Source organism: Equus przewalskii, chromosome 22 (assembly GCF_037783145.1).
Source record: "Equus przewalskii isolate Varuska chromosome 22, EquPr2, whole genome shotgun sequence".
Classification (NCBI taxonomy): Eukaryota; Metazoa; Chordata; class Mammalia; order Perissodactyla; family Equidae; genus Equus; species Equus przewalskii.
In genome coordinates, this window is record NC_091852.1 from 17,490,874 (window position 1) to 17,517,825 (window position 26,952).

Here is a 26,952-nt window from a genome sequence, read left to right on the forward strand (position 1 = left end):
TGACAGTAACCATTGAGTGATTCCCTCAAAACAGAAGGTAACTTCCTCAAATCGTCTTAAGGTAGAGAGTATATAAAGGTCACTTTTGAATCTTATTTGAAGTCCAAGAGGCATCTGTTCATTCTGGATTGATTCAAGGCAGACAGTTCTGATGTTTGAATTCTCTGATGAAGCACAAGAAAATTTGTTTTGCATTCCTTTTCATAGTTAATTTATTGACTTTCCCCCTTTTTTCCCTACAGCATTGACAAAATCTCTAAGATAACCTCTCCAGTATTAATAATTCATGGGACTGAAGATGAAGTCATTGACTTTTCACATGGCCTCGCATTGTTTGAGCGTTGCCAAAGACCTGTGGAGCCTCTGTGGGTTGAAGGGGCAGGTCACAATGATGTGGAACTTTATGGACAGTACCTTGAAAGGTTGAAACAGTTTGTGTCACAGGAACTGGTAAATTTGTAAAATATTCTGTAAATTTGCATACTGGGTTTTCTTTTCTTGCTGAACTGCACTCTTTGGTAAATAACATAAAACCTGAAGGTTTTGTTTGCAAATCATGTCAGTTGCCTTCATAAATGTACAGGTAATGATTTGTTAACAGACTTAATGAAGGTTTTAATTACCAGAACTAGAAACTGGAAATAACAGTATCATGCAGTCAGGCTGTGTAATTTATATTTTTTCTGTGAATTTTTTTTTTAAACATCAAAATGAGTACTGTATGAAATTTTAATTCTATAAAATCAAATGCTGTAAAAGTATTGCTAAATGCTTTTGCATATCAGAAACAAATTTATAAATATTTTTAAAACATCTCAATGTACTAAATCTTATCCTGGTATACAAATGTAATATTCTTTCAATAAAAAGCTGTATATCAAAAACAATTCAAGTACTCAGAATAAATTGTAAGAAAATACGCAAGTTCATAGAGATGACCTAAACCCTGTTGTACAGGGATAGAGGTTTAAATGGTTATTTTATTGTAAAATACATTGAATTTTCTGTATTCCCTCGTTACCATACACTTTCTCCTTTAAAATAATTAAGTCTTTAATTTCTACACCATCTGTTAATTTACCAACTAGTTACCTTGTAAATGAGAAGTCATGATAGCACTGAATTTTAACTAGTTTTGATTTATAAGTTTGGTACTGTGAGGCAACTACTTAAAATGTTCATTTTAGTTACTTAAAAGGCATTTAGAGCTTCGAGAATGATTTCATATGCAATGTTGTTTTAAATTTTGACTAATCTCATAGAATTGAAGTACTCTTCATAATAAGAAAATCTGAAAGTCCATTAGATGTTCTTCAAGACCACAAACAGACTGGCTATTTGGTCCCTTTTCACTTTGGCTGTTTTTAAGAATAGGACCTATTGTTTTGGATTACTATCTGAGAATTTCATAGATTCACTCCTGGATGCAGGAGATAAGAAAACATTTAATTCATAACTTTTATATTAACCAATGTAGTAAAAAATAAAGCTCACTCAAAAACTAAGTTGCCTTTCCTTGAATGAATCCTGCCTGAATAAAACAATGACAGAAAAATAAAAATAAAATTAACGGTATGTAGTCTAATTTGTAAATGAATGAATATTGAAATAATACACACTGTGGATATATTTTAAGGCCTTATGTAGTTTTAATTGTTCTGCTTGTTCTGTGGTTATGTCTAAGACTATAGTATATGATTCTCTTCAAAGTATATCAAGTATTGTGAATGCTTTGGTTCAGATGTGTCAAATTAACAGTAAAACAACAAATATACCACTCAGCTGTGCTTGTTTGCATTCTTCCATTCTCCCCACCCTCTCCTATAAAGACTGAAAAAAAATTACCATTCATCTTTATAGAACAGAGTTCTATGGTTTTCTAAATTTTATCATCACTTTCTTCTTTTGGAGAAGTTTTTCCTCTTCAATATTATCTTTGAGCCTATGCACTTTCTTCTTTGGCCAACTTGCACCCTAGAATTTAGCTAAGTGTTTTCTTTGTTTACCTGAGAAAATCAATATATTGATCATACTAATTCCGTATTCACTTAACAAATATTTATTGAAGGTCTAAATCATGCAAAACCCTATGCTAGATAAAGATAGACGTTGACCATTTCTTCAGAGACTTCACAGTGTAGCTGAGGAGACAGACACCTCATTGCACAAATATTGCTATTTAGATAAGGGCTGAAGAGGATTTGTAGGATGTTATAAAAGGTAAAAAGGTACTTTTGGGAGGGGACCGTGGGGAGAAGGGCAAGGGAGAGTTCCAGGATAAAGTGATATTTAAACTGAGTTTTAAGGATGACAAATTACTAGACCTGGGTGGCCCAGGAGAAACATCCTGGCTGAGTGGAACATTATGTGGAAGCCTCGAGGAAAGATGATACATTTGAAATGTAAGAAGACTGGCCAGAGGTCAAGTGGAAAGGACAGCGTAAGAGTGAGATCGGCGAGCCGGCCCTGATGGCCTAGTGGTTAAAGTTCGGCACGCTCCACTTTGGTGGCCCAGGTTGGGTTCCTGGGCACAGAACCACACCACTTGTCTGTCAGCAGCCATGCTGTAGTGGCAGCTCACATAAAGAAACTAAAAGTACTTAGAACGAAAATATACAACTAGGTACTGGGGCTTTGGGGAGGGGGAAAAAAAAAGAATGAGGTTGACAAGCTAGTCAGGGGCACAATCATGCATGGAATCATGGACCCTGATCATTATCCTAAAAAGAATAGAAAGTCAGTGATAGAAATATGAAACTGCATTTGTCAAGAATTTATGGATGAGAAAAATCTGGAGATTTCATAGCTTGCTAGAAGTAACACGTGAGCCAACTGTTTAGCAATTGATGTAATCTTAAGATGCTGAAAAAGTCATTATGGGGAAATAATGTCATAGACAAAGTGCTGGCCAAACCACATCTGCAATATTAATTTGATTTCAGGATGCAGTGAAAGGATATTCACAAATTAGAGCAAATCCTGAGATGTTTTACCAACTTGGAAAGAATCCCATAAACTGAAACCCAAAGACTGATGGAAGGATTTTGTGACTATGGAATGATAGCTGTCTTCAAATATTGGAGAGGCATGTACAGTTTATTCTCTTTGATTCTCAGAACTAGGTGAAAGTTGCAAAATGGCAGAGTAGAGCTTGGTGTAAGAAGGAACTTTATGCTTATTGGTCCATCAAGGAAAGGTCTTGCCTCCTAAGGACTAGTGAGTATCTTAGCCCTGGAGCTGCAGAAAGCTGAAAGACATCTGTCACAGCACTACAGAAGAAATTCCATATTTAATGAGAAGTTGAACTAGATAGACCTTGTGTAAGGTCCCTCTAAAATTTTATATTCCATTTAGATTTCTCCTTGCTCAGAACATTGCATCTAGAAGACAGAATAATGTAAAAGAATTGAATTGGCAATCAGATCTGGGCTCTCCTCAACTGGCACTAATTAGATCTGTGACCTATGCAGGTCACTTTTCAGGACCAGTTTCCTCACTAGAAATGAAGAGATGGAACTGATTGATTGTCCCTTACACTTCTAATGTAATGTAAAAATCTCTCAGCTGCACTCTCATGTAATGACACATATCGATTTTTAAGCTCGGCAAGAGTAGCCCCAGGTAACTTATTTGAATACTTGGTGCATGCCAACATGATGCAGTTTGGATAGTAACACTAGGCCTGGGAAAATGGTGAGCAGTGTACGTGACTCCTGCTGTATCTTAGAAGTACAAAAAGCATGATGAGAACTTTAGATTGGTTTATCATCTTCACATTTTTCCAAACTTCTAACTTACTCAGATTTTACCAGTCCTACATCCTACCTAAGAATATATCTCACAGTAGTTTTTTCCTTGATGATTTCCATAAATATATGGGTGTTCCTAACTTTAAGAAAGGAAAGCCAGATAAACTCATAAATCTTAAAAACTTTAGAAAAGCTGTAGTGTAATCCCTTCATTTTACAGGTTAGGAAACAGACCCAAAGAAGAGAAGGTGACTTTCCCAAGGTCTACAATCTAATCGTCAACAGTTGTACTCTCATCTTCTCTTCACCAAATTTATCTAGACTAATGTACCAGTGATGCTTTGGAACTATAATACAACATAAACTTATTTGCTCTCCAATGTTAATCATGATTTTATTTTTTAAATGGCTCCTAGATTCCTCCTTATCAGCTGGTTATTCATTGAATGGTAAATTGATGCCTTTCACATTTCTCAAATTAGTGATCTGTATATTTAAAGTAAGTATTTAACACTAATCCATTTTACTAGGCTCAGTAACAGCTATTTGGTCATGTTAAAACCTAGTGAAGATGGTAACTATAGTCACATGAATAAACAATCAAGTGCTTATTTCAGCAGCATATTTACTACAAATTACGACATGCTGACAATAAGCAATTACATTGAAAACAGTATCAAAGCAGTTATTACTAATTGGTGATGGATGCCTTTTAGTTTGTTGCTTTGGTTTAAAACTGGCAATATATTCATGTACCATGATAGCATGTTGCAATCTTATAATAATGTACACCCCCAAATGTCCAGTAACCAAAAAGGCACTATGCATATGATTGTGTCCTGAGTTATAATTTGCAGAATGGAGACAAGACATTTGTCTGCCACTACATCTCCAAATGAATTATGCCTCTGACTGAATAGTTGAATGAGCAAATACTAATGAAGGAACCAAATACCTTTAGCCTGGAAATAACCCACTTGACATTAGAATTTTAAAAAAAAACAGGAAATAAAGCTCAGAGTTTTCATAAATATTGAAATAGGAGCTAAAAGCTGTTAAACTGATTCTTTGATTAGAAGCCAGAAGGACTTGAAATTATTTTACTCCCTCTCCTTATTTCCTCTTGTAGGTCATGTACTGAACTTGCATAATACTATTATAACATTTCCAGAAAAAAGTTTTAATAGTATGCTTTAAGAAATGAAATCCTGGGGCTAGCCCAGTGGTGCAGCAGTTAAGTTTGCACATTCCACTTTGGCGGCCCAGGGTTTGCCAGTTTGGATCCTGTGTGCAGACCTGCATACCGCTTGGCAAGACATGCTGTGGCAGGGCTTCCACCTATAAAGTAGAGAAAGATGGGCACCGATGTTAGCTCAGGGCCAGTCTTCCTCAGCAAAGAAGAGGATTGGCAGCAGATGTTAGCTCAGGGCTAATCTTCCTCAAAAAAATTAATTAAAAGAAGAAAAAAAAGAAATGAAATCCTTATATTGAAAAAAAGGAAATGCTGTTTTTAAATAATTTGTGATATTTTGTGTCTGCTCATAAAATGTAAATTTCAGCTATTATGCTACTTGATTAATTCAGAGTTGAATTTTTTCCCCAAAATTACTGCTTAAGGCAGTACACTAAATTGGGGAGGTAAGGAGGGTAGTGGGTAAGTTTATGGATATACGGATGTCAAAAATTTAAAGTGTACTGCTCTTTTCCAAATTATCTGCAAAGTGTGGTATATTCATAGACTGTAAATCCAAACTTTTAATTAACATTTTACATTATAAATCTTAGGTGAAACTTGTGTTTGTATTTTAACACTTGCTTTCAAATTGTGTAAATAAATTCAGGTTTAAAACTTTGGTAAAGTCAGATTCCATGTATATCACTTCACCAAAGTTTGAGATTTCACCTTCTTTTTTTTTCCTAGCTCTTTTGAATCTGGAAGTCTGGGTTCCAAGCCTTCCAAGTCCACCACTAGAAAATAGAATGGGGAGGTGGGAGAGAGAGACAAGAAAATAGCTTGTATATCCCTGAATACACGGGATGCCATCAAGAGTGATATTTAAACTTGCTAAATTAGAAGGGAATAAACACGATAAAAAATGATTGTGTTGAGGTAATAGGATTATGGGCAAGTTTTTTCTTTTTTTTTTTTTTGGAATAGTATCTTTTATGTTGCTATGTTATTTTTTATGATTGAGAAAGAAGGAAAAAAATCTAGTTTTTATTTTCAGTGTCAGAAACTAGCTCTTTTTAACTCGGCTTCTGAAATCATAGGATCCCAGTACAGACCAAGGAGAAGCAGCTCCAATACGTTTTGAGCCTGGCTGTCAGAGCAGCAAATAAAAGTAGCCAGAAGATTAGGATTCCTTATATTTATTATATTTGGGTGATATTTTTTGGGGAGGGGGAAGTTTGGGCAATGAGTGTAACAAATTGCATAGTATTATCTGAAACTTGCTCTCATTGAGTACCATGTCTAAAGCATTTTCTAGGCAGTGCCTACATATTACATCTGTTAATGTTACAAATGCAACAATGCATTGTTATAAATATTACTCTATTGTCTGTAGTCATTTCTCTAGTGCATCACAGCATTGCTTACATTCACCTCTTTTGTGCTGCTGTTGGCGAATATATTACACATATGTTACATTTCTATATGTCATAGGCTCAACAATACATTATATTCATATTTTATGAAATTGCTTTTTGTCAGTCAAGAAAGAAAAATATGCATTTATAGTTACATAATTACCTTTACCAGTGTTCTTTGTTTATGTGGATTCATATTACTGTCCAGGATAACTTTCTTTCAACCTGTAGAACTTAGTATTTGTTTGTGACATGAGTTGGCTAGCAACAAATTCTCTCAGTTTCTGTTTATCTGGGAAAGTATTTCGCCTTCTTGTTTTAAAGATAGCTGTGCTGGATATAGGATTCTTGGTTGACAGTATTTTTCTTGGAGCGTTTTGAATGTTTTTCCACTGCCTTCTGGCTTTCATTGTTCCTGATGAGAAGTCAACTGTTAATCATATTGAGCTCCCTTGTAAATGACATTTTTCTCTCGCTTTTTTCAAGATTTTCTCCTTGCCTTTGACTTTCAGCATTCTGTTCTTCAAATATTTTTTTCTTCTTTCTCTTCTCTCCTTCTGGTAGTCTCAGCTCAAGGGCTGCAAGGATTACAGAAGTAGTCATCTGCTTTTCTGCTAATGGGCCCAGGCTACTTTGCTTTTTAGGTTCTTATGTTAGCTTTCTAGTCTCCACTGTTGTCCTTTCCCGCTTTTTAACTGTCACTACTTGCTACTGTGAGCTTGTTTCTTCTGTTCTAACTTGCTGCTTCTGTGTTTCTACTCAGATGATCTAGGAAACTAGATAACTGAACTCGTTAAATTATGTCTAAATTTATAGCAAAATGGCTCTGCTTAAGCCCTGAAAGGCTACAGTATGAGCTACAGCCAGAAAGCCAAGACCAACACTACCCCTACCCTGAGGTAAGAATTAGTTACTGGCTGCCCAGAAGATCTGGATCTCCAAGGCTGGCTGCAGGGGGCCTACTTCTCCAGTGAATGTTACTACTGTCATCTTCTGTTTCTTTGTTTTTCAAAATCATGAATTTTCAAGAAACAGCAGCATACCATTTGCAACTTTTGGCACTGTTGAAAGGGTGGCTTCTAAATAACTTATCACCAATCTGAGAAACTGAGAGGGAACACCTGAAGTGATAGTGGACATCAGTCAGCCTTGAGCTTAGCACTATTTTAATAGCCATCATTGACCAATGATGGATTTGAAAATGTTCTCTTTAGAATCATGAAGACAAAAAGCTGAGCAGTCACAAACATCAGGGAATATGGAATACATTTTAGGGTGGCCTTGAAACTGAAAGAACAAATTTATCAATGCCAGGAAAAAGCAGAATAGGGGGAAACAATGCAATATGCCTTAGGACTAATAAGTTCAAACAAACATAATCAGGAGAAAGTCAGGGTAGGTATAAATACTGCCCAAACACTGTATCAATTAAGGAATGTTTTGCAATTCATGAGATACCTGGAGCACAATATTAAAAAAAAAAACCTGGGTTAATAGTTAATTTGAATATGAGTAAATAGTGTGGAACTGTTTTTGAAATGCTGGAAACAGGCTGTAATGGTGGGAGTATGACTAGGAATTAGTCTTGCCTTCTTCAGCACTCATTAAGCCCTTATATTGGTCACATTTGGTTTCTGCATTTTTGTGCTTCAGAGCCTAAGAGAAACAAGCAAAAAGTAATAATTAAAAGAATATAAAAGGACACATAAGGAAAACCTAACAATAACTGTTCTGGTTGCACCAGTCTTTGGGATCCTTTCCAATGTTTCCCAGAAGTCATCTACTGCAAGAAAATTTGGAATGAGACACGAGAGATATTGGACTATGTACTATCCCTTTTAATCCTACTGGTTCTAAGTCATTCGAGTACATTCTAGTCACACAGCACATAACAACATCTTAGTCAATGACGGATTGCATATATGACAGTGGTCCCATTAAGATCAGTACCATGTAGCCTAGGGTGTGTAGTAGGCTATACCGTCTAGATTTGCATAAGTACACCCTATGATGTTCACACAACAACAAAATCATCTAATGATTTCTCAGAACGTATCCCTGTCATTATGCAACACAACTATAGTGCTCTAAACAGAGTGTCATGCAGAGTATTGTAGAGAAAGAAGATCACCAGAGACACAGGCCCTCCATGTTACCTTCTTGCCCTCCAAGAAGCTATCTGCTACTTTCTCGTCTGTTAGATTGAAAGTCTCTGATGGGCAGAGAATGTGTCTTTCCCTCTTTATATGTCTTTACCTTTTCCTTGGTAACTGAAAGCTTCCTGATATTTGGGTTAATAAAAGGGAAGAAAATGTTCCAAAGAGGTAAGACTTCATTTGAAAGTGTACAATTCAAAGCTATGACTTTATATTTTCCTTTTGTATCTTTATTATATTAGAGAAGAAAAAATAGCAAAATTAGCAGTACAAGGGGGGAATGGAGTGTAGATAGCTTTTGAAATCTTGGACGTATTAATTAATCTCTTGGAACCACAGTTTCATCGCCTAAAGGAGGATATTGATAATATCCACTGTTGACCTTGGAGGTTTACTATCAAGATTAAATGATAATCCTAAATGGGAATACTTCCAGTGCTCTAGAGGAATATGAAAATATAAGGGCTTGTTTATGGTCTAAAAGTGGATCTGTGTCTAGAAATGAAGAGGGTCAGGCCAAGAATTGCTTTTAGATAATTTTTAGGGAGTTTCTATTCTTGATAAATATGCCAGTTTACTAGTGAATTTGCAGGGAACATTCTGAGTGTGCAACTCTGTGAGAAAAACTGGCCTATTTCTTACTTTGGTCATACTGATATGACCAGCAGAATCTAAAGCAACCAAAAATTACCGTCTGTCATGCCTTAAAATGATGGTCCTGCTGGGAAGGCGGCAAGAGCTGGATGAGCCATAGCAAATGAGAGCAAATGCGCCTTTTGTCCTGTCCCATCCTGGCCTGCTCTCATGACACTTTGGCTCCAAAGTGTCCTATTGTCTCCATACATGCTGCCTTTGTTCTTAGTTTTGAGAGTTAGACTAGAAAGACTGGAGGCAAGACAGATAACACTGGAACAACTGAAATAAAAATCCCACAGTTTTGGAAAACATTTAATCTCTAGTGGCAAATCCTTAGTGCTCACTTTTCCAAAAAAAATTTTTTTTAAATGCTGAATACATTTTTTCCATCACAGTGCTTCTCCACTGATACAAGAATTCATTATTCAATTTAATTTCCTAGTGGTTTGATGTTTAACTTTTTAAATTTAATAAATGACTAGCATGTTAATAAACAATAAGATTTCATCTCTTTGTGGAGGATTTGAAAATGTAAGCCCTTTAATTTCTAAACATATTATTATATTTCTCTTTATAATGAACAAAAACATGACCTCTGACAAGCTACACCCTGACCAAGGTCTTGTCATGATCTGTGTCCTTTGTTTTCTCATTATAAGTGTTGACAGCAGGGTCACTCCTTTCCATTATCCAAGAATCAGTGGGTTTAGATGGAAGAATTTTTTACAACAGCAGAAGGGACAATCCCATTAAAAGGGTTATCCAGGCAGCGTTACCATTTATTTAGCTACCCTGAAACACAAGCTAATAAATGCAAAATGCCATACTTCTTACTGTCCTGGCATTCTCCCAATACTTCTCAGTGGTGACTTCATTGCAGTAAGCTCATCTCACTAGAGCTTGGAGGACCGGGAAGGAGGAACAACCCTTCAGTGCACACAGGCCCTATTGCCAACTGCCAGCATTTGTGTTTCTGTCCTTGAGGGCTTTCTCTTGCTACCTGAGCCAGCTTTGCCATCCAACTGGCTAGAAGTACTCCAGAAAAACCCTCAGTGGGAGCAGCTCTCCACCAAATGCTGACTGGAGCTCAGGCACACTCCAGCTCCCTCGCCTCCAGGTGGGATGACTTGGCCATGGGTCCTATACAGGCTCCTGGAGTCTCCCCAGAGGGATTAAAGGGTTAAGCTCCCGTCACCACAGTCCTCGCTGGCTTGATTTCATAGACTTGATGGCTGCCTCCCCCTCCCCCCGCCCCCCTCCCCACCCCCTGTCTCACTTCCCCATTCCCCTCCTGGGCCTCTTTCACCTCCCAACATAAACTACTTGCACTCCAATTTTTGTCTCAGGGTCCACTTCTGGGGGATTCCAAAATGATACTGCCATTGCTTAAAACATACTTGTGACTTCTAGAGTCACTGACTCATGGAAGTCACCTACATGGAGGGAACCTTAGAAAAGTAGCACAATGGAAAGAAGGGGGACTTTGGAGCAAAAGATATCCGGATTCAAATGATCTCACTGCCTCTGTGACTTTATGCAATCCTCTCCAAATCTCAATATCTTCTTCTGTAAATGGTGGCAAAATAGCACGTGTCCAGCCTTCTTTACTGGGTCTTCTCAAAGATCTGATAAGATAATGTGAAAGGATAGATAGATGATAGATAGACAGATAGATAGATAAATACATAGAAATTCATACAGAGATGATGATTATTGGAATTATTGATTCAGGAAAGCTTCAAGACACCAGGTGAAAGTGGGATAAATGTAAAAAGAAGGCAATCCAGGTCTGAGACAGGTGGTTGGTTATGGGGGTAATGCTAATAGACCAGCTGGATTTCAAACAAAGGACTTGTTTGCAGAATGGGGAAAAATATAGTATTTACAGATTATGCAATTTCTTTCCAGCCCAGTCTGAAGAGTGGGGTTCTATTTGTAGACCATGGAAGCCATTATATGCTGTAGAAGAGGTACACAGAGAGAGAACAGAGATACTAACAAGATTATACTAAAAATTGCCTAGACAGGGCCCAGAGAGGCAGGGGAACCCTGGAGAGCAGTATCATTTCCTGGCTTCTCTTCTCTCTTCTTAGCACTGTTTCACATCTCCATACATGTTTGTGCATCGACAGCGGCTAAGCACGAAGGCCTTGCAGTCACAGTCAATCTTTATGGACTCCAGAAGAGCTGGACAAGACTGATCCAATGCCCTCATTGCACAATCTGTGGAATTTCCAGTGCCCTCCTCAAGGTTTCTTTGAATTCCTGGGAGATTATGCTCTCTAGAGACCACCCTGGCTCTGAACTCCTGTTTCTACAGAATTAATTCACTTATGGATTGTCTTTCTTTTCTGTGCACAACATCCCTGTTTTGTATCTTGTTGACCCAGAGATAGAACTCGAACTTTTTCCTTGATTTACATACACACACTCCCATGAGGAGTTTGTACATATGTCAGATTTTATTGAAGGTTTGGAGTGACAAAGAGGATTTATATCAGGACATGAAAAACTTAACTCTGAATGTTAGCCAGCTCTGTAAAAGTCCCATAGCCATTTCCTGCCGTATTGTTCAGCTGCCTTCTCCTTTATTCTTGAATCATAACCTCAAATTTTCTGATCCTATCAAGGTGAAAATTTTATCTCTCTTTTACTTCCTTTTCTCTGATGAGCTCATGCCTCAAGGTCTCACTCTCTACTCCAAATCAGCAACTCTTGGTATTTTTATAAAAAGATAATTTTCTGAAACATGCAGGCATGGAGGTACACCCCTCTGAGCTCCCTTCAGGGGAAGCTGCTGCAGGAGCAGAGTTAACTAAGAGCCTCCAGCTGCCAGACCTTTGTCTCGACTGTGGCAGTCCCATGAGGCTGAGCTTCCGTCAAGCTGCTCCCAGCCAGGGACTGTATGCAGTGAGGCTACCAGAGTGGGCCATTCTTGCCTGACTTGGGACTTCTCTACAGGAGTCCCGTGGAGCTTTGCTCAGGGACTCCCCATTGACCCATGCTGCAGTCTGAAGCTCATCCTGCAAATCTTCCTTCTGGTCTCCTTTCACTGGCATCAGATCTTCATCACAGTCTGAAGGCTCTCCTTGCCTACCCTGTGCCTCTCCGCTTTATCTTTCACATCTTTCTCCCCAGTCAATCTATTGCACATATAATTCCACCTACTTCTTAAAAGACCTGAGCTGAAATACTCCCTAAGAAGAATTATGATGCCAGCATTTAAGATCATTTTTCCCTACTCTGCCACACAGGTATAATCATGGAATCTCTTTGCTGATATTTGGATATTATGACAGATCTATTTGTATATAACAGATATACATTTCTCCATGACAACCAGATTAAACCTGGTCTAAGGCTCAAGCACCAAAGTCAAATAACAGCCAATCTTCAGAACTTACCCCTCTTTCCTAAGCTAAATAAGGACGTCCTGGTTCTCAGTCTGTAGTTGCTTTGGAAATCATTTCTCGGTTCATTCAAAGGCTAGCAGTTGTTATAAAGGCTCTGCTCTCTTGGTGCCCCAATATTGGAAACTGTGCTGGAGCCCTAAGCCCAAGGCTCTTAGTGCCTCATGCAGGCATCCCGGCAGTCCTTCCCATGAACATCCCATAAACTGAGTCTTGTGAGCCCTTCAAACCTGCAGTCCTTCCCCAGTTTTTAGCAATATATCCATCTTCTAAAATGGGATTCTTCTCCTCTTCTACCTTTGAAGTACTCTTCCTTCATTTTTTCACACTTTTAATCTCCTTAATGAATCCCTTGAAAACAAAGATCTACACAGTTGTCCTCAGGGATAAGCCCACCAATAGCACAAAGTCTCGGTCCTCCTGCTGGGACCAGAGGGTGCTGGTGGATAACTCTCAATCAAAGGCTGAGAAAACAAGCCAGCTAACTTTACAGCTAAAAAATTACAACAAATTCACCTGGCACACACATTTCCTCTCTTCCATCTCCTTGATGGTGGACATTTGAGCAAAGAAAATCTGGTAGTATCATAGCTTTAAGGCCCAGGAAGCCCCCAGTGGTACAAACCCCATTTTCTAGCATCCACCTTGTAGGGGCTCATTCTTAGCGTTGCTGCCATAGATGAGCAGAGATCCAATTAGCGGACAACAGAGACCATTACATCCAAAAGAGGCTTTGGATGTTAAGTAGCTCAGTGCTCCCAACTTTGCAGATGAACAAATGATGACCCAGAGTGGTCAGGTATTGGTCCAAGATCATGCAGTCAGTTAGTGTTATGGCAATAAGTCTGTTTAAGTCTCCTCGATCAGAGGTATAGGAACACAAGTAGAAAGGACACAGAGTTACACAGAATTGGTTTTTTCCTTGTTCTCTGTGGAAATTTGGACATATTACTTGGGTAATCTGAGTCTTTTGTCCATCTTTAAACTTTGCATCCTAATAAATACCTTACAGAGTTGTTTGGAAGATAAAATAAAATGAAAAAAAAATGTGATTGCAGTGATGTGCTGGTAAATGCTTAACAATCAGCTCTTGGAGTTGATGGAGGAGCCAGGATTTGTAGCATCTGATGATTTCCATGGTATAAATATTCTTCCTGTTGTCAATTTCGAGCTTCCAACAGTTTCAAAAATGGCTGGCAAGATTCCTGAAAATTTAACAATTGCCTCTCACAAGCCCATATGAGCTGGCACAGACTGGCCCCAGTACACCACTGAATGGAAATACTCGACATATAGTAAATACTCAGTAAATATTGGTTGCCCTCTCATCCTCACAAGGCACAGGTTCTTTCTACCACGCCTTGTAACTCTTGTTTGATGAATACTATCTCTTAGAACTCCCCAAGAGGTGAGAATCATTGTTATAATAATCTATGTAAATAAAATGAGCTCTCTTATGTGAAGATGCCTGCATCGGGCATTGGAGGGTATTTTTGAAGTGCTCTTTCTACAGCACAGGATGTGTGAAATACCTGGAATTCACCTTGCAGGATCCTTGTGACTTCCCAAAGAGATAGGTTGACATTGTCTAGAGTAGATGAAGCTGAGGTAAATTTAAAGCCTGTGGAGACCAGAAAGCAGAAAAGAAACAGTTATTTCAAATCAGAACTTTGAATGGCAGGCAGATGATTTGAATTATAATCAAGCTCTTTCTCACATGAGCAACTCTATGGAGCATACTCCAGTATGCAGAGAAGTGACACATTTAACTGCTATTTCTTTCTTTCTTTCTTTCTTTCTTTTTTTGAGGAAGATTAGCCCTGAGCTAACTACTGCCAATCCTCCTCTTTTTGCTGAGGAATACTGGCCCTGAGCTAACATCTGTTCCCATCAATGTGCCCATCTTTCTCTACTTTATATGTGGGATGACTACCACAGCATGGCTTGCCAAGCAGTGCCATGTCCGCCCCCAAGATCCGAACCGGTGAACCCTGGGCAGCCGAGAAGCAGAACGTGCACACTTAACCGCTGTGCCACGCGGCCGGCCCCTAACTGCTGTTTCTTAACGATTCCCCTGAACAATTCCAGATAGGGCAGTTGTCCTATTTGTTTGCTTGCATTAAAGATGCACTATGGACTTCCATTTCTAGCCAAGAAGGAGTAACTGGTACAGAATTGCCTGCCCACTGTAAACAACTAGAAAACTGGACAACATATATGAAACAGACGGTTTCAGACACTGGGACCACAGTATATTCAAGATCATGATTCCCAAGAGAAGAAAAACAATTGAAGTGAGCCCCACAATTTTCCTGGCTTTTTGCATGGAACTAGGGTTGCCAGATAAAATAGCGAATGTCTAGTTAAATTTGAATTTCAGATACATAATGAGTAATTTTTTAGTATCAGTATGCATAAAAATGCGACACTGGATTTTCATTTGTTAAATCCTGCAACCCTACCTGGTGGGAATTTTTAAATCACAACAAAGGAAGAGGAAATTCAAATGGTGCATGCTAATTTCACTAGCATGAGGAGCCAGAAATTCTAGTTTGGTGGGGCTGAAGTGGCTGGAATTTCCAGGCAGAAAATTGTAGGGGAGCAAGCTACACAGGGATAGAGCTCCAGAAACTTTCACAAGGATCCCCCTGGGTCCCTGGCTGAATGTTCCGCTATGTGTGCATAGGATCAATTCCACAAGACCAGGCAAAGCACAAAGACTAAAGAGTTCGCGCAGGACTTGGGGACATTTGAATTCCATCCACCCAGGGCAGAGAGACTGTTTTGAACATTTGGGGCCATCAAAGGAGATCTGAGAAGTAATAGGGCTGCATTGGCCATAGAATAAGGGCAATAGAATATAGACCCACTGTAATGAAGCTTCAAGCCAAGGCTCCAAAGAGCCAAGATGATGTGCAAGCAAATTAATTGCCCACCAAAACAAATTTCAACACTTTTCAAAAGAGGACAACAAAATCTCAACCCTCAACGAGATAATATTTATAAAGTCCAGCCTCCAATTGAAAGTTACTAGATTTGCAAAAAAGTAGCAAATTCTGGCCCACAACCAGAAGAAAAATCATAGACTAACCAAAAACGACTGAAATGACGGAGTTAGTTAACAAGGGATGTAAAATAGTTATTGTAAATTTGTTCAAAGATTTAAAGGATTACTCAAGGGTTCGGATAAAATGAGACGAAAATCAAAACTATTAAAGATATAAATTGGGCAAACGATTTACCTTCCTAATGCCACTTCACTTGATGCTGATATTATTTACCATGAGCACACCCCATCTAACAGCTCATGAAGGCAGGAAAAAACAGTCTGATTCATCATGTTACCGAACCAGGTTTGTTTTTGCCCGCCGCCCAGAAAACCAAACACTGAGATGACGAGATTGCAGCAGAGAGAGGGTTTACTCACAAGGCAGCCACGTGAGGAAGCAAGGCACAAGCCTCAAATTTGCTTCCCCGAAAATAGGGACTCAGAGATATTTATGGGATAGGGAGCAAGGTGGTCTGAAATGTGGAGAGAGGTGATTGGAGGTGAGGAGAGGTGATTGGAGGTGAGGAGAGGTGAGGTAATTGATGATCTGCGCAAGCGTAGTCAGCCTCCATGCCTCTTCATAGCACCCATGTTCATAAAATGGCGGCGTTAGCCTGATCTGAGGGTGGAGTTTTTAGCCACTTGATGTCAAAGTGTTGCCTATTGGACATCTGCATGGACCCAGTTAATGAGTTGGTGGTCTCAACCCGCCTGAAGTGGACAAGGAGTTCTAATTCCTGAAAAACAGCTCACACACCCGTTACCATGGTGACCCAGGCTCCAGGGAGATGTTATCTATAGGAGCCTAGTGGAGTCAGATAGCGTATTGCCTGAACAGCACAGGTAACAATGGGTGGGTTAAACAGCTAAAAGCTATAATCAGTAATTGCAGAAAGGAAAAAAACTTTAGTACCTAGATGCTTGATCCTCAATGGCTATTTGCCTGTTTCAATCATTTCCTAGAGGACATGCAAGAAAAGGTGGGAAAGATCGAATTTCTCCTAAAGAGTTCATTCTCAGAGTTCACAAGAAAATAGTCAACTCTCTGCCGTAAATCACGCAAGAAAAAGCAGATCTGAAAAATAAGCTTGTGCTCAAAATCGCTCCCTCTGTTTTAGAGATGGAGGTAGGCGGCTGCAGAACCTGGTTTACACCAGGCTTGCAGAGGAGGGAGGAAGGCATGGGGCTTCGACAAACGAGGTTGCACATAGGTTCTTAAATGTTTTCTCCTCTACGTTATGGTGCAGGTGTGTTGATTTCTTTTGTATTTGGCCTATTCAGCTATTTCAAGTGCATATTAAGAAGGATTCATCTGTGCTTAATCAGAATAAAAAAGAAACATATTTTTGCTGCTAAAGACACAGTTGGTATCAAGGAAGTTTTGGCTTGCTCCTATCTTATTCACTGTAGCTGTTTTTTGCCACATTCCCCTTAACACACATGAAAATCATGTGCTTCATCTTTAACCTCTCCGTTTTACCCCTTGTCTTCCCTTTCTTCTTTCTCTTCCCTCTCTTTCTCTTGGTTTGAATCCCATTCAAAATTTTCTCTCCTAAGTCAATAATAGATAACTTTATCAAGGTGTTACATCATCTAACTTGGAAAATAAAAATAAACAGTAACCACCAAATAATCTGTGCTTATTATCTTAATGGTATAGTGAAATCTCTTGTATCAGGAAATAACTGATTGATCTGTTGATTCAGCATGAGGTTAAACAAGGTCCAACCTGCTCTGACACAGCTGTGGTGGTGGGGTGGGGCCAGCCAGGTGCTGTTTATGTAAATTAACTGACTGAAATGTGGGCACCCCAAAAGATATGTTCTAAGAAACATGTGGTAGACACAGTGCCAAGAGAATACATTTTCTTGTGTTGCCAAACTTTAGCTTGGTTGGTGAATGAAGTAAGATGGCATGCAAGGACATTTCCTTCTCACTTTTGTGTCCAGTATAACATCGGATTACATCATATTTTTAATTGAAACACAATTAGCCATGCCCAGGCCTTAGCATTTTTAAACACCACTTCAGAGATTGAAGAGATTCTGAAGAAGATGCCAAAAAGCAAAATCAAATTCAAGTCAAACTGTCTGCCACAGACCTCAGCAGATGCGGGTCACACTGTCTTGGAAGGGAGTAAAGTTTCTCCTAGATTAACCTCTTCTGAACAAGATGAGAAACCAACTGAATCCTCATGAAGGTCTTTTGCAAGCACCCTGTGGCTTTCAGCCTGTTCTTGCATTTCCTGTGATCAAATGGGGCAAGGATGGGGAGAGGAAAACATGTGGGAAACACTAAATGGCAAAACTCATTTGGGAGAAGAGTGAGGGAAGAAGAGCCAAAAAGAAGGAGAGAGAGAAAGAAGGAGGAGGGGAGGGAGAGGAGGAAGGCAGAAGGGGGAGGAGGAGGAGGAGGGGAGAAGATGGAAGAGGAGGGGAGGAAGAGGAAGAGAAGAAATAGACACGTAGTAGAGAGTTAATTTTGTTTTGTTTTTGCTTTTTGTTTGCTGGGGAAGATTCACCCTGAGCTAACGTCTGTTGCCAATCTTCCTCTGTTTTGTATGTGGGTCACTGCCACAACATGGCTGATGAGTGGTGTAGGCCCACACCTGGGATCCGAACCCATGAACCCGGGCCACCAAAATGGAGCATGCCGAACCTAACCACAACTCCACAGGGCTGGCCCCAAGGGGTTAGTTTTGATACTTGGGGGAGGGAAGGATTGATACGTTCTTTTTCTTTTTTAGGAAGATTAGCCCTGAGCTAACTACTGCCAATCCTCCTCTTTTTGCTGAGGAAGACCATCCCTGAGCTAACATCCATGCCCATCTTCCTCTACTTTATATGTGGGACACCTACCAAAGCATGGCTTTTGCCAAGCGATGCCATGTCCGCACCCAGGATCTGAACCGGCGAACCCCAGGCCACTGAGAAGCAGAATGTCAGAACTTAACCGCTGCACCACCGGGCCCGCCCCAGGATTGATATGTTCTTTCTCAGAAAATTTCTGGTTGGGCCGTTATGACTGGCTGGGGAAGTGAGGGGTGAGGTTCTACAGCATGTGTACAAAGGTTTACTTGGATTTTGGAACTGTTCACCAGGCTTCTGGTTGAAAGTGTTTAGGAGAATGCTGAACACTAAACACAGGCTCACATGAGGAGTTGATTTCTAATGGTTTGGGAAGAAAAATGAAAGAACGTTACTCAAAGAATCAGAAACATGAAGTCAAAGCTCTGATTACTGAGAATATTAGACTAAAAGTGATAATAGACTCAGTATGACCAGAAATACAACAAACGATGTGTCTATGTTCTCACCAAACTTTCAGCCTCTTCGAGGGCAAGGACTATTTATGCACCATTTATGCAACAAACACAAATGTTTGTTAAAAGAGGGAAAATCGTCAAGAAGTGCAATCTTTAAAGCTATTAAACATTGAATAAAACACAGCTTTTGGATCAGAATGCATGTTCGGGAACACTAAATATTCTCATTTATAGTCAATGTCGTTCAGCAAAAGACTTGAGTTTGATTCAAATAAAATCGGGTGATATTTTCCCCATTTTGAGCTAGGAATTCAAAATAAGATGGAGCTTGTAGCTGTATGAGACACCAAAGTGGTGGAGTGGAAGAGATGTCAGGTCTGTGTCAGTTGCGTGACTGCTCCAGCTGGGAGGGATCCAGCGCAAAGCTTCACCCTTCTGCATCTCTTTGTTCTTCTCTATAAGGAGAAGGTTACTGTCTTCCTGTTATGCTCTGAGGACTAGAGGAAATAATGTTTAAATAAAGATTCTTATAAACCAACAAGAACCTTTCATATGTATTTTTATGAGAAAATTAGCTATACTCTTTGCAATACACATTCAAAAGTAAATATTCAATAAACATTGAAAAATAAATAAACAAGTTGTTTAACTTGTCAGAGAGATCTTCTCTTTTTGGGTCATTTGATTCTAGAAGCTCGCAAAGGGGCTGGTCTTACTTCCAGATGGAATTAACGATATATGTGGTTATTGTAGTTAGTTGAAAAAAAGTCTGAATGGTATTTTCACTAGAATGTTAAATTTAAACAACTTTAAATACTAAATACATTAAATAAATGGCAATGAATTTATTTTTAAATGCTTGTGTCCTAATTTTGCTCTCAACCTACTTAAGATGATAGAAAATAAATAAATGTGAAAGTTGTGAAAAAAGTCATACTGGTGGCTTATGAAAACCACTCTCTCCTCAAAAATCATCCCCCAAACCGCTTTAGTGGGTAACTGATTGAATGAATTATGTTACTGTGTATTTGCTCAGCGGTTGTAAACGTCTCCGCAACTAAGCCATCAGTCCTCAAGTTTTTTTAACCTGCTATGCCTGATGCTATGACACTGATGCCATAAGCACTGTTCTCAAGCTTTCTTTTTTTTAATATGACTGTGTTTTAGGGCCCCGTCCAAAGACAACGCTCTCTTGTTGAGGGTTCTCTCAGTTTCTTAAATCTGCATGTTCGTCTTTTGCCAAATTTAGGGATTTTTTTTTTTTTTTGAGGAAGATTAGCCCGGAGCTAACAACTGCCACCAATCCTCCTCTTTTTGCTGAGGAAAACTGGCCCTGAGCTAATATCCGTGCCCATCTTCCTCTACTTTATATGTGGGATGACTACCACAGCATGGCGTGCCAAGCGGTGCCATGTCTGCACATGGGATCCAAACCAGCGAACCCGGTGCCGCCGAAACAGAACGTTCGAACTGAGCCACTGTGCCACCGGGCCAGCCCCACCCTGAGATTCTTTTTATTTTATTTTTTCCAGTCTATTTTCTTTCCGTTGCTCAAATTGAGTAATTTCTATTGTTTCTCTTCAAGTTCATTGATCCTTTCCGCTGGTCTCTCCATTCTACTATCAATCCCATTGACTGAGTTTTTATTTTGCTTCTTGCATTGTTCAGTTCTAAAATTTCCGTTTGGTTCTTCTTTATAGCTTTTATTTCTTTGCTGAGGTTTTTCATTTGTTTCAAGTCTGTTTGTAATTGCTTGTTGCAGCACTTTTTCTGATGGCTGCTTTAAAATCCTTGTCAGATAATTCCAGCATCTATGTAATCTTGGTGTTGGTGTCTATGGATGACCTCTTCTTGTTTATTGAGATTTTCCAGGTTTCTGATATGAGTGATTTGCAGTTGTATCTTGGACATTTTTGCTATTGTGTTATAACATCAGGATCATATTTAAATGTTCTGTTTTAGCAGGGCTTCTATGACACCAGTGGAGGAAGGGTGATGATGTCTGTTGTATTGCTGCCAGGTGGTGTGAGAGCCCAGGTTCCCCACTTGGCCTCCATGGAACCCTGGGAAGCAGAGGGCATCTCATTACTGCTGGCAGAGATGGGAGTTCAGGCTCCCTGCCAGGCTGCTGCTGACACGACAGGGGCTGGGAAGCCTAGTTACTACTGGAATGTGGTAAAAATCTCAGCCTTCCACTCAGCCCTCTCTGATTCCGCCTCGGCAGGGAGGGGTGCTTCATTACCACTGGCCGAGAGTGGAAGCCCTGGCTACCCACATGGTCTTTACTGACAACCTCGGGCAGAGGTTGGGGGTGGTCTCATTACTGCCAGAGGGAGATAAAAGTCCCGACTCCCCACTCGGCCTTCTTAACACCACAGACGGGGAGAGGAAGAGGAGTTCCTTGGTGTAGCTGGGCATAAGTCTGGGCTCTCTACTCACATTTTTTCTGTGGTATTTGGATGGAGTAGAACAACTATCATCTAAAAGTTATCCATTCTTCTGGTCTGCTCCTTTCCTTGTCCTGTAGCTAGAGAGAGCTGACTTCTTGGGACTTTTTCGTCTGCACCTGTTGGCTTTTCCAGGCTGCCTGCTTCTTCAGAACCTAGTCTGGGCTGTATGAGGCAGGAAGAAAACCCATGTCCTCGTGTCAATCCTTAGGTCCTGAGATCCTGAGCAGGTCTGTCTTCTCTCTATCTTTTAGAATCTCTTTATATTTGTTTTATATATAGTTTCCAGGTCCTTCAGCTGTACTTAGCAGAGGAATAGGGAGATGTGTGTCTACTCCATTTTGTCCTGGAACTGGAAACTCAATATCCAGTTCCTGTGGTTCTGCTCTCGCTGCCATGGCACCGTAAGGCAATGGTTCCAGGAAGGGAAAGGGACATTCAAGCCTGTATACTTTTTACTGCCAACACTCACCAGCTCTAAGTTCCAATCCATTGAGGAGGCTGCAAAGAGTTTTAGCTCCACACCCAACACAATGCGGTCTTCCCCTTCCAGTGTCAGTGTAGCAGGTGGTGAATGAAACAATTCTGGTGCCAGAAATCTCAATGTCCCAGGTGTTGGCTTGTTTGCTTCTGGCTTGGAAAGTGTGGCCCCAGCAGCTGTGCTTCTTCAGGGAACATACGTGCCAAGAGAAGATCTCTATTCTCTACCATGAAGGCTCCACCTGCTTTCGTGGCATTACAGAGCTTAATTGACACTTTATCTCTTGTGGATAAATTCTGTGTTGGGATAAAAGAAAGAACCATCACTTTCATATATTTCAAATGTACTCTCTAACAACCAATACAAGTACTTAGAGCCTTGAACTCCTTTCTGCTGACACACATTTCAAATAAGCAATTGGGGCTGCCACTTCAGGAAGTGCAGTCTGTGCATTGCACAAAGGCACCCAGCCAATGGGACAAAAAGGAGCTAAGATCCAGCCCAGGCTCTGCTTGCCAAATCATGTCCCCACCGGGCTGCCTCACCCAGAGGGGGTGCCTTTTTCAAATTTGCACAAAGGCTCCCTATAAGCAATCAGCTGGGCTCTGAACCTAACAATAGCAGTATTGCAGCAGCTCAAAAGAAATACCCTCTTGTATTCCATAAACTCATTATATTTGAATATTCAATTGATACTCATACATAATTTATATCATCACTTCAAAATCATTTATTTTCAGATTTTCAGGCCTATTAAAATGAGCTCTGAATCATCTGAGGTAGGATGCTTTGCAAATTTTGGCCAGAGTCAAACAGGCTTTTTAAAGGGATTTTCCGCTATCTCCCAGGTCTGCACCATCCCATTAGTGAGGGTTGTTAACCATCAGGTGCTGAGCAGATAAAGTAAGTTTCAGAATATAGACAATCCCCTGTCCCTTAACTGTGAACAAAGCCCTCCTCCACAACTGATCTGTGACACATTAGTATGTGCTTCCAAGACAATTGAAAATCCCCGCCATCTTGGAATGGCTGCATCATGGATTAGGTCTGGATACTGAAGGTCGAAACAGGTAACTAAAGAGTTGTGAGAAGAGGCCCATTACTTGTCTATTTAACCAGCTAGTGGCCACTTAGTGGCTATATCTCTTCTTAGAATAAGAGTTTTAAATTCCTTGGACCAAATGAACCTTAGAAAGTATACCATTGATCCTAATCTTATTATAAGCTAAGTAGCGATTTAGATGTTAATAGTTGGCTCACATCAAGATAAACAACAAGAAATCACCAAAGTATACCCTGGTTTCTTTTTTTTTTTTTTTGTGGTGAGGACGATTAGCCCTGAGCTAACATCCATTGCCAGTCTTCTTCTTTTTGCTTGAGGGAGATTGTTGCTGAGCTAACATCTGTGTTGATCTTCCTCTATCTTGTATGTGGGATGCCGCCACAGTATGGGTTAATGAGCGGTGTGTAGATCTACACCCGGAATCTGAACGTCAGAACCCTGTGGCACTGAAGCAGGGGGTGTGAACTTAACCCCTACGCCTCTGGGCCAGCCCCATACCCTGGTTTCTTAATCCATAACACTGACCCTTTATTTCTTGGCTTCACTAAAATATTAATTCATATTTTAGAAAATATTAATATTTTCAAAAATGAAAATGATGAGCTGATCACGAGCCTTTTTGCCAATGCCATTCACTCAGTTCAGCATGTCTCTCATCACCACTGCACCCCGGGGTCTATGTCTACCAGAGGAGGGCTTCCAGCCAGCTCTAAAACACTCTAAGTTTTATACATCCCAAACAAGTATAGTTTGAGTGAATAATGTCTTTTGAGTTGCATTTTTTTTCTTTTAAATGTTCACTATAATTTTCCTAGCACATTTAAAACTTTTTCCTCCTTCCTGTGGAAATCGATTTCCCATCTACTAAACTCTCTTTTTTCAAATGTACTCATTCCTAACAGCAAAGACTAGAATTCTATAATTAGCCACATTCCTTCTGAAGAACACTATTACGCCGCAAGGAAGACTCTATTTTGAAAATCCACTGTAAAGAAAAATAAAATCCATTTTCAAGACTTGCTATACGTTTTCTTTTAGTAGTTAAGGGTGAGCAGAACAAATTCCTTATTATCTCCCCATATAATGTGTCCCATTGTATAAGTGGAATGTGTAACCTTGTACAAGAAATGGTATTTTGAAAGGTAGATTAAATCACAAAACTTGGCTAATATGGCTCTCTAAAATGCTTGCCATACGTCTACATCTTGCCACGCGAATGGACTTCTACTATTAAAGTGTTTAGTTTTGAATTGTTTGGTTTGGAAATATTCACCCAATATGAAGGATTAAAACAAAACAAAACTCATTAAAAGCCCAAGATTCTGGTTCTTATCCTGTCATATGCTGTGAGGTCTTAGCTGGGACACTTACCTTCCCGGGACCTTTGTTTCCACGCCTGAAAAGGAAAGAAGCTGAATTAGATGCTCTATTCATGGCTTATGTCCTATAACTCTATGTCAAACAGTTCTCGGACTATTCTTTGGCAGTCTCAGATCACTAGAAGAACTGATAATTCATAGTTTACAGATGAAGAAACTGGGATTCAAATAAGCTAAGTAACTTGCCCAAAGTCACAAAGCTAAACCGTGGACTCGTTGACCCCTTACTGCGGTCCATCTGATTCCAGAACTCATGATTTTAGCTCTACGTTCAATGCAGTTCTCCCCTTTCCGAAGGCCCAGAGAAGAAACTCTGGTTTCCATAACTTTAGCATAAAATTTATCCCCCCTAGAAGAGCCCCCTTGGCGAAAGTACTGAATGGCTTAAGGGTTGACTTCTATACCTTGTCCTTCAATTAGCTGAGACAGGGGTTCTCAAACTGTGGTCCCTGAACTAGGAGCATCAATAACACCTAAAAACTTACCAGAAATGCAAATTCTCAGGCCCCACCCCATACATACTGATTCGGGAACTCTGGGAATGGGGCCCAATAATCCGTGTTTTAACCCGCCCTCCAGATGATGCTATTCCATATACAGTTTGAGAACCACTGCACTAGGATGTGTGACCTTGGAAAATGCACACAGGAGCTCTGAGCTCTGCTGCTGGCTCTGAAATCCCATGGTCCTTCAGATTCATAGTCCCAATTTTGAGAACTGATACCCAATAAAGGGAAGAAGGAGAAGGCAGATGAGGACAAAGAGGACAGCTTTCCATATAGCCCCCAATTAATCAGAGCAGTGATATTGTGTGTGATGATTTATGGCAGTGATGCCTGTGACATCCCAAATTAGAACTTCTTTGGGGCAGACTCTCTGAACGCAATCAACAATTTGGGAATTTAAAAATTTATTAGATGACTTGGAGCTCAGCTCAAAGAAAGACAGAATCAATTAAAACTATGCATTCTGTTTCCCTAGCCCTGCTTTTAGTCATTCAGGAGACAGTTTCTGGGAATAGAGTCTAATAGATCGTTTTTTGCAAACTGGAACAAAGTAATATCTCACTTCCTGGGAGTTAAAACCTCCCTATCCTTCCCCACCCCCCTGGGAGATGACACTGATTTCGGGATCCATTTCAACCAGAGATGACATAACCAGCTTCCAGGTAGCTTCAGGAACTCATGTTTCCCCAGCTTAGCAGTGACTCAGTGGATGGCAGGGAATGTGAATGGCCTTGAGTACCACACTGGCGCCAAGGGTCATATTTTCATTATTTATTAAACATTTTACTTGCCCACAGCCTGAGAGCCACTGTAACTCCATTCTTAGATAGTGCACGGCTTGGGTCAGAAATCTCTTCATTCAGCCTAGACTTGAGGTTAGAGAAGATGCCATTTCTCACCTGGGAGGTTGAAGTGACTGATCTATCCTCAAAATGTCTGGTGCATAGTGACCATTCAATGAATGCCTATAGAATGAAATAGGGATTGACTAAGGTAGTGCCCAGGCTTAAATTTGGTTTGTCAATAAAGTGATGGTTGTACACTATTTTTTTAATGCTTTTTTTGTGTGTGTGTGAGGAAAATTGGCCCTGAGTTAACATCTGTTGTCAATCTTCCTCTTTTTTTTTTCTCCCCAAAGCCTCAGTAAGTAGTTGTATATCCTAGTTGTAAGTCCTTCTAGTTCTTCTATGTGGGATGCCACCACAGCATGGCTTGATGAGTGGTGTGTAGGTCCATGCCCAGGATCCAAACCTGTGAACCCTGGGCCACCAAAGTGGAACATGAGAGCTTAATCACTACGTCACTGGGCCGGCCCCCGTGTACACCATTTTGAACACACACACTTGCCTATTTCTTTCAGGATAGGGCAGGAAATGGAACATGTTCTGAGCACTGACTGAGCCCTGAGGACTTGGGGCATGCTGTCTCATTTAATCCTCACAGCAACCCTGTGAGATTGGAGATGTTAGTCCCATTTTGTAGGCAAGAAAACTGAGGCTGAGATTCCTAAAACCCCACAGCTGATAAATGGTGGAGCCAGGACTAGAACACAGCTCTTACCCTCTGACTTTCCCCGCTGTCTAATATAGGATTTAGTGTGTGGGCAAAATGGCTCCTCAGAATTGGGGCTTAGACTGTGGCCTTGAAACAGGTTGATGTTCAAGAATCATAGGCCCTACTTTGAAATAACAAACAGACACAACTGATTATGGCAGATAAAGGCAGAAATGAGTAAACTGATAGTTTCTATTTGTTTCATCAAATATTTTATATATATAAAATCATTTATGAATGTCATTTATATATAAAAAAATGTATAAAATATAGATGTTATAAAAATATATCAACACTCATGTGCTCGTCACTCAGCTATGTGTATTATATCTTCACTGTATCTCTTAACCCAGAAATAATCATTATCCTGAATTTTTTGTTTAGCCTTCTCTTGCTTTTCTTTATGGTTTTATTACATATGTTTGTCTTTGTATGTATAAAATATATTATTAACTTTGTTTTTAAACTTTATATGTAAGGTATCATACTGCAAATATGCTTTTTTTACTGAATATTTTGTTTCTGAGATTTATCCATTTTGTTACATAAAGCTGTGGTTCGTTCATTTTCACTCTTGTGTAGTATTCCATTGTGTAAACAAACCATAATCTGTTGTCCACTCTGTCAATGGACATTTGGATTGTTTCAAGTTTTGACCAGAGATAAAT

General features: G+C 39.9%; 1 protein-coding gene and 1 long non-coding RNA gene across 5 annotated transcripts in view; one reads left to right on the forward strand and one right to left on the reverse strand.

The window, feature by feature from the left end:
• ABHD17B (abhydrolase domain containing 17B, depalmitoylase) overlaps positions 1–1,781 on the forward strand; it is a 45,466-nt gene extending 43,685 nt beyond the window's left edge. For all 4 annotated transcript variants that reach the window (XM_070590117.1, XM_070590116.1, XM_070590118.1 and 1 more), the window contains one exon: positions 243–1,781. In XM_070590117.1, coding sequence (XP_070446218.1) covers positions 243–462 — 220 coding nt within the window. In that variant the 3' untranslated portion in view covers positions 463–1,781. The remainder of the gene's footprint in view (positions 1–242) is intronic.
• Positions 1,782–6,103: 4,322 nt separating this feature from the next.
• On the reverse strand, positions 6,104–16,311 carry LOC139078555 (uncharacterized). Its single transcript, XR_011531567.1, has 4 exons — positions 15,968–16,311; positions 14,073–14,161; positions 7,928–7,994; positions 6,104–6,916 (listed from the first exon to the last, which is right to left on the reverse strand). It is a non-coding gene; the product is annotated as an uncharacterized lncRNA (long non-coding RNA).
• Between the last annotated feature and the right edge of the window lie 10,641 nt (positions 16,312–26,952).